The sequence below is a fragment of the Ischnura elegans genome, chromosome 3 (assembly GCF_921293095.1).
Source record: "Ischnura elegans chromosome 3, ioIscEleg1.1, whole genome shotgun sequence".
NCBI lineage: Eukaryota > Metazoa > Arthropoda > Insecta > Odonata > Coenagrionidae > Ischnura > Ischnura elegans.
Genome location: NC_060248.1, coordinates 62,401,987 through 62,414,488, shown reverse-complemented (window position 1 = coordinate 62,414,488; position 12,502 = coordinate 62,401,987). Strand labels below are relative to the sequence as shown.

The 12,502-nt window shown below is 39.2% G+C and overlaps 1 protein-coding gene across 8 annotated transcripts in view; it reads left to right on the top strand.

Moving 5' to 3' along the window:
- The window catches only part of LOC124155907, a 109,564-nt gene that overhangs the window by 12,318 nt on the left and 84,744 nt on the right, over nt 1-12,502 (top strand). For all 8 annotated transcript variants that reach the window (XM_046530104.1, XM_046530105.1, XM_046530107.1 and 5 more), the window contains exon 2: nt 531-1,564. In XM_046530104.1, coding sequence (XP_046386060.1) covers nt 1,507-1,564 — 58 coding nt within the window. In that variant the 5' untranslated portion in view covers nt 531-1,506. The remainder of the gene's footprint in view (nt 1-530; nt 1,565-12,502) is intronic.

Genomic DNA, 12,502 nt, shown 5'->3' with positions numbered 1-12,502 from the left:
GATTTTTCTTCTAAATAAACTGATAATAAATGTTATAAAAGATGGATTAGTTGCACTGTTTACTTTTTGGTAGTTCATTCTGAGGATTTATTACAATTATGGACGCCTCACTAAAAATTCACAAGAAAATTATGGAATGTGGTGGTGTTGTATTTGTATAAGAGATCCTTATGAAGATTTGTGTAAGAGAGTTTGTGGTTATACATTTCAGGAGGGGTTAGTAACCCCCTAAACCTCCCCTGGCTATGCCACTTGTTCTTTCTAATTGGTGTTTGGCAAGTTCTAATTATTTGTCAGAATACAGAATAGTCAATTGCCAGACATGGTAGGAGATACCATCAGATCAAGTTTAAGCTTTTTTCTTATTATAATTTGCATACCCTTATAGATATACACATACAGTATAGAAGTCCCCTTCCCTCATAGAAGTACATATACACATACTACTTGCTACTATTATGTGGGTTGATTTTTGTATGTTTCTTTGGGTAAGTTTTCTGTTTCACTAATCAAAGTATGTATTTTTGCAGAAGTTCTGCTGTGGAGTGGAATCAAAAGGGGACCCCCAAGGAAGGAGAAGTTCCCTGAGGCTGGGCTGTTACTTGAAGCATATAAAAATGCTGTTAAATGTTAGCCTCATTACTGATATTTGGAATGTATTTTAATTGCACCCTTATGATGGTTGTTGGGATAAAGGTCAATGCCAGCCCATTACCTGATGATTTGGTGCCAATTAATGTTTTTTCTGAATGTTTAGTGTACTGTGATTTAAGTTTTGATTTTTAATTTTTCACATTTCATCACAAATTTTTATGTTCTGATGGGCTGATGCCCCATGTTTCGAAGTTGTATTTTAAATATTTCATTCCTGTGAACATTTCTTGGTGTTGTGTGAATTACATGTTCATCATATACATGTGATAGAAGTATTGTTCATATGCCTTGGTGTAACCACAAATTTACAATAAAGTTATTTATCCATTACTTCGTTCTTGCGTTCACATCGAACGTTATCATTGATTTAATCGTGTGTAGTGTGCCTCCTAAGCGTAGACGTCCAGTTAGGCATTATTCTTCGAGTGAAGGTAAACTTAACTGGCCCCGATGTAATCGATTATGTTCATCAAATATGTTTTTGTACGGTATAAGTACAACGCTACGTATATCACAGATTAATGTTTGGTATTGAGCGAAACCAGTGTTTTTGTATTGTAGTACCATAGGCGGCCGTGAAGATGGCGTGGACTGCAATATTGCTGTTGTGCTCTGACATCCGGGGCTCAGCCGACATTTTCTATTTTTGCATCTGTGGTATTGTGTGTTGAATTTATTAATAATGTACTGAGAAATGCCTTAGTTTGGATTAAAGTGGTTTTTTGTGTGCCATACTAGTTTTTCTGCAGTGGTGTCTTTGTTGAGAGAGTGTATGTGTTTCGAATTTATACATCTGTGATAATCAATTTAGCAGAAGCATTACCCAAAACATTGTTAAGCCAAAAACTGAGGATGGCCTCCTTTTTAAATGCATCGAAAGTGCAAGAAGATCGGTGCCCTGTTCCTGAAGGTAAAAGACCTTTTTAATGTACTTATTTCTTGATAACTAACGTCATTAATCTTCATGTCAGCTGTCATTACTAGCGTAATAGTTTTCGTTGTTTACCGTGCTTGGCTTGAAGTTTAATGGGTTAGTATGGACGTTATTTCCTTTAAATGACTGTAAATTTCCAAATAATGAAACAAGGAGTTTTTGAATGACTTCAGAGGTTATCCTATTGAAATCATTGGTGTTGAGCGTTTCGTTATTTTTGACGGTTCGCTGTTCATTTTCGTCTGATTTTTGACCTCGTTCGTATTATTGTCTCTCTTTCATTAAACATTGCATATGCAATGCTTATAAAGGTTGTTTTTATGTTCCTACTCCTAGTGGCCATTTTAATGTTTTTTTCTTGGCAGTGGTTTATGATGGACCAAATATTTAGAGCAATTTGAAACTTGTTTCCTTTTATTTTAGTTTTATAAGATTTTTTCATTCCTGTTGGTAATATTAATGTAATTTGCATGATGCCTATCGTTGGAAACTTGGGACCGTTTTTGACTGGAGTGTTGATAGTGGATGAATCGGATTCATTGATGTTTTGCTTCGAAGCTTCACCTCTGCCCAGGCTTCACTTATTTTTTGGATGGATTGATTTATGTAAGAATGTTTATTCTTCGATTGAAAATAAATGCCAGTAAAAGCTTTATCCTTAAATGTCCTTGCCCATATTTTGACATATTCTGGCATGCGTTTATTTCTTTTTTTCTGTTGGGTGTGCGTACTAATCGACAATATGCTGTGAAAAAAATGGCTAACGTGACGCATTTGACCAATTGTTTTTGTATTCCACTTTTGAAGTGAATCCCCACCACATCTTTTTTTTTCAATTGTCGTTTTCATACTTCTGCACAATACTAACTCCCCTTACCACCTCAGAATGCGTTTCATCCTCCTGTGGTGGTTGATGCTTTCACAAAAATACTCTTTCTTTAAGTATGTAGGCCATATCAGACTCTTTGCTTGGTCTGACATGATCTGAGATGGGGCCAATCAGTAAGTATGGTACTGAATATTCACATATTAAAGGGGTGAGGATGCGTAAGCAGCCAAAAGTGGTGGTCATTGTTTGCCAATGCAAGGAGACGTTTGACACAATGCAAAGACCATGACAAGTGGTGAACTGACATTCCTCCCTAATTTCCTCCTTGTGAAAGAATTATAAATGGTCATACTCATGGTGTGGGGAATTTTGTTCTCTTGTTGCCCTGCTCCGTGCAGGCCTGCTCTACTAATGAATGCTCTAGCTTTGATATGCAATGTTAATTCAAAATTATTTTTTAAGTGGCTTTTTAATGGTTTATTGGTTCCCCTTGTGGTGATAGTGTTTGCAGTAAATGCATATAAAGTTATCATCATGCTATTGAATTACCTGTCGTTGGCATTCTAAACTGCCCTTAGGTTAGCAAGTGAGGAAATGAACCTTCTTAACTAACTTGGCCAAGCTAATTATTGCAGTAATCCAGGTTCTGTAACAGTCTGTCTGTGACATTTTTAATTTTTCTCTGCGAGTCTTTTATTTGGGTAATTACACAAGATTCGTGACTTGGGAATTACATTTTCACAAAGGTTAAGAAAAAGACTTCTCTGTTCCACAAAATAAAATATATCTGCGACCGGTTTTGATACAGCGTATCATCATCTGGCAATTACAAGTATCAGTACATAGAATTTATACTCTTGAATTGTCATGCTTGTAATTGCCAGATGATGATATGCTGTATCGAAACCGGTCGCAAATATATTTTATTTTGTGGAACAGCAAAGTGTTTTTCTTAACCTATGTGCATCATGAAGGAGTTCCACCCTGTTACGCCAACCACCATCGCAATTACATTTTCATTTAATATTATCATTTCAGCTTCTGACAGCCAACTTTAATGCATTCTAGTTCCCTCCTAATCTCACATGCCATGATTAGTATTTTTGTTAAATTTTATACTTGGCCAGCTGTCGTCCTTCTTATGGTCTTTGCTGAATGGAGGCTATGACTCTGCTCTGCCTCTCCATGCCTAATTTGTTACATTATTAATTAATTTTCCACTTTTCATTCTGAAGCAATTTTTCCTCCAATTGATTGAATACAGCAAATATATGCAAGGAAGTATGTATCATGGTGCAATCATGGTTCCTATTGTCTTTTGCTATCCTGTAACCTATGTAATCGAAACTAAGCTTCCCACCTCTGTATATGAAGGAACCATCCCTTGGCAATTCATCAGCTCGCGTTTATGTAGACTAGGTAAATGTGCAGTGTTTTCCTTGGTGGAATTATACTCTTATATACTAGCCTTTGGATCTTAAAAACTCCACTGGAGTCTCATAATGGGATGGGCAGGACTATAATGCATATATTGTATTAATTTGAGCGTAGCATAAAGCCTTGTCCTAAAATTTTTATTTTCCTTTAGTCAATGAAATATATTGCAGCAAATCTATAAAAATATTCTTAGTTGAGTATCTGCTCATCGTGACGAGAAAATGTATCTCATACAGTTTCAGTCTCAAACCCTTTCAATCTTAGGAGGTAGCCAGCATCTACCTTTTCGTTCTTCTGTGGTGAATCATGCCTTGAGTTAGTGGGATATTATGCTAGTATTATTCTTGGAATTTCATGTGAATGTTTCAATGATTGCTTTGTAGGTAGTTCTAAACTTTTATTTTAGCTGTAAATTCTCTCAAAGGATTAAAAGAAATGTGAGATCTCTGATAAAATTTGAATTTTTAATTGTTTTTTTTTTTAGGTTAACAATGGACTTTGTATGGTTTCCAGTATTATTTACAGCACATTGCTGCTGCGATGTGTAGATTTTTAACTAGTGAAAGAGAATGTAGTGGGGTTGTTTACTTAAATGTGAAATCACATGGTTGATGGAAGAGGAAAATAATTTATCACAAAAATAAATATTCGTAATTCAGCCATTCTCTCATGATGTCATTAAAAAGTAATAATGGCAAAAGTTGCTGCCTGATTTTCATTAGGTGTATAATCATTGGAGTGTCGTCTCATAGACTAGTTCTGAAAGAGCCTCTCATTCAGGAATGAATTTCTAACGAGAGTGTATATAACTATTCATGCAAAGTTAATGCCCAAGGCCCAGGAGTAGATGAAAGTATCTAGCAGTGGCCCACTTGCCAAGAGTTGATTACATTGTCAACTTATCTGCTGAAAGGTTAAGATGGCCGATTTATTTTAGTAGGTAACAAATCAAAAAATGGTAAAAATGTTTAAATTTTTGAACTATGTCACAATCTATAATTTAAAATAGATGGTGAATAAGCCCTTAGTTATTTCTTGAAGTTTTATATACTTTTTATTTTCTCTGTAATCGGTCCAATTCCTTTTAATCTAAGGTATAAAACTCCTCTCTTTGTAAAGGTCATTTTATAATCTGAACTTCTCAACAGTCGGATATATAATGTAGGTTAAATTTTTATTGTCAGTTTTATAGAGCACAATATCTGATCAGTGGCAGATTCTGGTGGGCTTCACAAGTGTCATGGCCCCTTCCCAAATTTTATGAAAGACTTGAAATTTTCATCAGTTCAATAGTTTTTGTATCCTAGTTAAGGAGTACAGGGAGTGTATATGTAAATGATTGGCTAAATGCCCTAAACATGGGAGAAATTTGAGTTGTATTTAGCATAGAGCATTGCATTCCTTCCAAAACAAATTTTACGCAGAACACCATAATAGCATCTTATCTATCCATTACCTATTATAGGCTGTATTTTTGCCTTTTATTTACTATTATTGCAATCATTACTACATTCCCGTAATCAGGCTTTTATGTAGTGTATATTTCACCCTGATCTCCAGGAAATAAATGGCAAGATAAATTCCTTCTTGTGTGTGTTCCATGGCTTGCTCTGAATTCTTCTGTGGATTTTATCTTTCCTCATCACCCTGCAAGTTGCTCAATTAGGTCATGACTACGTAGGTTTCTGCGGTGTTCAGGTTCCAATTTCTTCATGTTTCCGGTGCAACCGCGTAGGTTTGTTGGTGATGACAACAGTTTTGCTGGCACTGCTGCCAGCGTCTTCAGGTCGAAGATGATGCCGGTCCATGATTTTTGTCCTCCTTATATTAAGACTGACCCCCTATATAAGGAGGACAAAAATCGTGGACCGGCATCATCTTCGACCTGAAGACGCTGGCAACAGTGCCAGCGAAACTGTTGTCATCACCAACAAACCTACGCGGTTGCACTGGAAACATGGAGAAATTGGAGCTCAATTAGGTCTTTTAATTGGGAAAGGTGTCGAAAAATAGAGGTGAATAGATGATCTCATTCATTCATGCTCTAGATGGCCAATCTCTGCTATTGGGATTAAAATCTGCAATGTTTATCATTGCCACTTTGGTTTATCTGGTTTGGTTTACAATGTGTACGTAAACGTATCTCATTGCCAGTGCAATGGTACTGAGGCATCTCTTTAATTCAAAGGTAATAGATTTTTTAGCATCTTTTAAATATTTTGCTGGCCACGGTGGCGGCAGGGTAAGCCCTCGCCTACCAGACCGAAGTTCCCGGGTTCGAGTCCTGCCTGGGTAAGTAACCCTTATCCAGGGCATGGATGTTTTTGCCTGTTCTATTGTTGAATCGTGATGTAAAACTCCAATGTAAAGGCCGAATAGTGCAGTTTTTGGATGTGTGGAAAGAAATAAATAGTAACTCTTGTGATAATTCATGTTAGTATGAAGGATTAATGTGGTTTCCGCGATTATATCATTTGTAATTAAGTGATTGAAATGATTATAATTGTAAGCAGCAGCGCACAGTGGTAGCAGAATTTGTTCTAACCTGCAAGACCCTGAGAATCCATGGTCAGGTCTACTCCCCCCACACCATCCTCTTAATCCAACTTCTTCTCGAAGTGGAGTTATAAAGACCATCTTCCCTATGAATCTCTCCATGGTAATTAATTCTTGCCGATGTACCAAAGGTTGCAAGTATTCCCGTACTTTATTGCTGCCACTATCCTGAAATTTATCAGTTTGAAAGGTTCCACCAGTATCTGAGCCTTTCATAGCATCCTATGGGGAGGGTAGGAATATGTGTCTATAATAGCCCCTAATGTTCCGGTGTTTCTTGCGTTTGGTTACTGTTCAAAGGGTCTGGGATTTAAATCCATTGTGAAACTTTTGGACATCCTCAAGATATTACCCTGAAAATAATTTCGGGTGGGCAGTTATTTCGGTCAGGGTGGAACATTTCGGGAGTGGTATGAAGTTGGATCCTTGTTGCCGAATCCGATCGGGCCATGGTCACCCCCCAAATAATTCCTCTGTGGTGCCAGGAAGCCCAGGCTGCGCCTATCTTGACTTCAAAGAGTTCACTCACCTGTGGCTTATTCTGGGGTGAGCAGTACCCTCACCTACCAATACTCCAGTTTGAACTATGAATGAGTGAGCATTTTGGGTGTATGATGACAGCGCGGACGTCCAAATGTCGGCGCCTCATTCGTGTTCCTCGGGAGAGAAGTTTTGATGCTGTCCTTGAACAATGTACGCTTCGCAGACTGTGCGGCGCCCCACGTGCCTGCGACGTAGTGGCCGCGTGTAACAGGAAACCCCTGACGCCCGTCAAAACTATTGGCGGCGCGCTGGCACCATTGACTCTTTAGGCCACTGTTCGTGTGTGCCTATCTATTCAAAAGCCTTTGCTGGTACATAATATGTTGCAGAAATTCATCATAGACAGTGAGATCTGGCTCCGCTGCAGCCATCGAAACGCTCCCCCCTAGTATTCAGTGATTGCGTCCTTCTACGTCTCCTACCTATTCCCTCTATGTATCCTATTTTAACACCCCCACTTCGCCTTCCCTCTGATATGTTTGCAGAAATTCGAAACTACGGGGTGCGGGGGGCAAATGGTGAGCTTCCTGGTGGAGTTTTCCGAAACTTCCCATTCTAATATGTGTATACGTTATTGGGTACACTCATTGTCAGTTTCGCTTTCATAGTCGTTATCCAAGGACTACCGGGATTTCCCATTCATATGCTGACCCTTTCATGTAGATAATGAAAGTTATTTCGCATTTCGACCCCCAAGCGACACCATAGCGTCTAATACCCGCGACATAAACGTACCGAGTCTATAACACCCAGTTAAACTAATAGCGAATCAAGAGAAAATAAATAGTCTTGATAAAATGCGCCCGAGCTAAGAGCCATCATTGTTGTTGGACCTCATATGTTTTGGAATTGGTTTTAATGCATAATATCCTTAGCGTAACTGCGTAGGTTCCTGGACGCACAGAAAAGCAGAATCTCAAGAAGCAGCTCAGAAGTGACGATAAATAAAAAAAATACTATAGTTGTTATTTTGATTGTGTAATTTGGTAGTAAGATGGTCAAAGTCACATTTTACGGGATTAAAGATGGAATTTGTGATATCTAATCTTTCTACATCATTAAAAAGGCGAACCGGAAATTTTAACGCGGAAGAATAATAACTGATATTTCAACTAGTTCAGAATTATTATTTTTGGATCGATTTTAATTTTGTAAAGTGATTTTAAATGCCTATAGTACCCTAAATATGCTAGACATTTTTGAGCATTGCTAAATAGTACGTCTCTATTTCCACATGGGACATGCCAGATTCGACTGCAGCATTTAATTTCTAAGAAGAATTTTTAGAGCTGCCTTATCTCTTTAGGGTGTGTATACTATAGTTGGTGTAGGGTGTGTATACTATAGTTGTTGTAGGGTGTGTATAGTAATGCTGAAGGTGCTGAAGAAAAAACCTTGATAACGTCTGAACAACACAAAATTATGGAACCGCTTGATAGACTAGATGGAAGTGTATTTCGCAATTCTTCGAAATAAAATTAGACACTTCATACAAACGTGATGCGCGATCGTTAGTATCCCCATTTGTTTTTATGATAGATTGTCCATTTCGCGGCTTTTATCGTTAGTGTGTATGCATATTACCCATGGGTGCGAATTAATATTTGGAAACTTGACTTCAATACCTCATAGGCAACATAACTGTGAAGTTACGTGAGAGTTGGAATTCTCAAGATTTTAAGTGAAGATGTGTCACCATTTTTATCATTGTAAAATGAATTAAAGTGGAATCCTGTTATATCGTTCAGTTCAAAATTTTTAATTCGCGAAAAATATTTTAAAGTAATTCAAATGGCCTGGGCATCAAACTAGCAACGCTCCAATGACTATATTTCCGTGCATGGTTTGAATATCTAATTGTAAGAGTTTTAGGAAAGGCCGTCATTACGACTCCACCAATCAATAGACGTCTTGCGTTGTGAACTGGTACGGATGCAGCCATATTTGTTATGTTTTGGTAATTTAGTAGGTTTATGTTTGGACGGGCAGAGTATACGAGAGTTATTTTTTTCCATGCATCCGAACGCGGGTCCTGGCGACGTCTATGTCCGCCCCCATTCGTTTCTCTCATTCTCTCCTCCTCTCGGTTGGCACCTGCCCAGAATTTCCCTTGCGTCCTCCATTATTTTTCCCTACCTTTCTCTATTCTTTCCTTTTATGGCATTCCTTATTCTATCCTAAAATGTTGCTTATTAAAACTGAGGTATGTGCTTCCACTTTGACGCACGCGTTGCTTCTGACACCCCACTCTGCCAATGATTTTAATTGTCGATGATGGTTTCAGTGATGATATCAAGCGGACTGCATTGAGGAGGCCCAATTCCATCACACATATTGCTAATTTCTGTTGCCACTTCGGTCACCTTATAAGCAGCTTTCAAAAATGTCCGTGGCTCGGTGATGAGTGCAATGCGATCCACTTTTTTCAAATGTTTTACAGTAAAATGTTCTTAATTGCGTGGAATGGTATAGGAAAGTCATGGACTTAATAAACCGCATCATCATCTATTTAAATTTTGGTTAACACCATTAATTTTACCTGATTTCCCCGTGAACCTCGGATCACTTTTTCCGTCAGCGACGCGAGTGGCGACTTTTGTTAACCCATTAAAATGCGCGGTGGGTGACAACACATTTAGGGACCGACTTGAGGACCCTCTTTTGTAATATTTGTGGATGGTATGATGGGGACGTAAAATTTATGTTTTGGTATTGAATGCTTTATTTCATCGACAGTCAAGCGATCATGGATTGTAAAAAAAATCGTCCGGTGCAGTGTTTCCTCAAATGTTTCAAGCCACCACCTCACTGAACTGAGTAACCTTTCCTAGGGGAGATAATTCAAGGCCCTCTTTCCACGAGAAATGTTGTATGCCCTTCAGGAGCAGGAAAAGGAGTGAACCGCCTCCTCCATCACTCAGAAGTATGGTGCTATTCCATCGTGGTAATTTTATTTCAATGCAGTAAGTTGGTATCCATTAATTAGGGGGGTGGCGAGAGGGGGTCAAGCCGATTCTCACCGAATCTCACGTGGAAGAAAAGAGAGGGGAGGTCCTTAGCTAGTCTTGAATAAAAGTTCATTCAAAAAATTGATTTTTTTTAAATGAAATGAACGCAATGAAGCATTGATTAACGTGTATACACTGAAAATACGCATTTTGAACAATCTCACGTGAGATTTTGGGAGGAGGTCGAGCCAAATCTTGCGATATCTCACTAAAACGGCAGAGGGGGTCCAAAAATCCCCAAAATCACCTCACATTAAGGGAAAGTTTTCGAAATTCCTTATGGCAATATTTCCGTGAAAACCGTACCTCGTGCGCCCTCATATTCCCCAGAGTGCAGAGAGCATTCCCCAGAGTCGCCCTCATATTCCCCAAGGGGGCCCTAGCACCACTTTTGAGAACTTTGGTTTTTGGTATTTTGCGACCGCGAAGCCTGAAATAAAGTCGTACTTCAACTACTGAGATAGATGCGAGGACTCTACGCTAGTCATATGCTACGTTGGGTATTTTTTGAGTGGGTAAGGGTGTGTTACCACCCTCACTGAAGTTGAACTCATATGTCAATAACATCTTCCACAACGCTTTCGAGTTGTAAATATCGTGTGACACCTCGAGTAGGCCTCGAGTAAGCCGTGTTTACACGATACGTTTACCCTTGCGAATATGTGGCTGGAGAAATGCTCGGTCGGATGCACGAAATGAGAACAAGGGCTATTCTCTGTGCATACGTTCGTGCATGTGCGCATTTTTGGTTGCTTTAGGCTATGGTTACAATGCATTAAAGTTCTGACGAAAGTTTTTTTTGACGAGTAGTGCGTCAGAAATCCTCATCAGAACAAGGTGGTTACGCTGCATGCGTTATCTTATATTCTGATAGTCAGTACGTATCTGTCGCATTGCAAAAATGGACGAATTTGATGAATTATATTTCCTTGAAAGTCCGTTACTGAAGTTATTTTTGCCGATAAATATCTCTGTTGTGATTGTTTTTGTATCTCATATTCCTCAAACACCCGTTCTCGGACACGAGACTTCTACAGTGAAATATAAGCAAATCATTCGAAATTCAACTCACTAATAAAAATATAAAACACTAACACCAATAAAACACACGAAACAGACGCAAGTCACGCGAAAAAAATCGAACCTATTTGATCGCTCAACTACTTCTGACGACCTCGTGCATGTTTTGACGTGGTAGTCGCTGCCAGTATTAACACTTATTGGAAAACAGTCGTTTATTTGTTCGCTCAAATTCGGAAGAACTCGTGAGAATACATTTTCGTCAGAATGCGCATGAAAAGTAACTGTAGCCTTAGATATCATTTATAGGAATGACAGAGCTCATTTATAGTGCCTGGAAGTCTTCGTAAAACTTGATCCCTCCAATACTCCCGCAGTCGACGGTCGCGGCTTTCTGAACAGCGATTGTGGCGTCTCGCGGAAAAGAACTGAAATCGCTCCGCTCATTTCCGTGGCCCTGCGCGTTTCAGAATCCCTTTGGTTAGCTGGTCCTCTTCTTCGGTTGATAGCACCGTTTGTCCCCCAGACTTTTTCGGGTGATTTCCTTTGAGTCTATCGTGGACTGTTGACTTTGGGACTCCAAATTCTTTGCACGCAGTGCGTAGCGTCATGCGTCCACATTTTACGGCCTCAATTGCCTTTTCAAGTTGCCGCTCATCTTGCACGCGGAAGCGCCGGCCTCCAATCACCCTTACGTAGTTTCTCACCATTTCGCCCGCGAGCTGCATGAAATCGAATAATGCGTTCTAGTAAATACAATATTCATGATATTTAAATGAAATTTGTTGTATGTTATGCGAAGCTATGCAGCTTCAAAAGGTAATTAATCTCATGAAAATCGGAAGCACTTACCAAACAGCAAAGTAGTTTCTTTTCGGCGATAAGAAGTTCCACCAAACTGTTGCGCCGCAAACTAATCGGTTTGACTACGGCGAGGAGCATCAGATCCGCTGCATTTATACGCAATACGCTACATTGTATCATTTTCCGTCTGGGAGACATAATTTCACTGTATAACAATGTGACTTTCGGAAGAAAACACAATGTAAGTATGGGCCGGCGCGATCGTCCGAACTCGCCCCGCATGTCCGAACTCGCCCCAACTTACGGTATTCATTTGAAAAAAAGTCGCTGACCCGGCCGTTGAAGTTACTCGCTTCTGATTTCAAATATCTCCGCTTTTTTTCGTCTGTAGAAGTGGCCCTCTTCGCAGTGGCGTAGCCAGGAATTTCGTTTGGGGGGGGTCCAAAACAATGACCCGGTTCACCAGCAACCCGCATAACAAAGGAGAATAGTCCGCTCGCCGCTCAAGGACAGGGTTGAGCAGGGCTTTCCTTTATGATGACGCAAAGTACAAGTAATTATGTTTCATCCAAATAAACAGAAATGTAGTGTTATAGTTATCCGGAGCTTCAAATTCATTCAAATATGTAAGAAAGGCTAGAAAAACAATACTGAAGAGCATTAGTTAAAATATATTTACAACATTTTAACATAACGTAAATGAATAATTAACAAAAT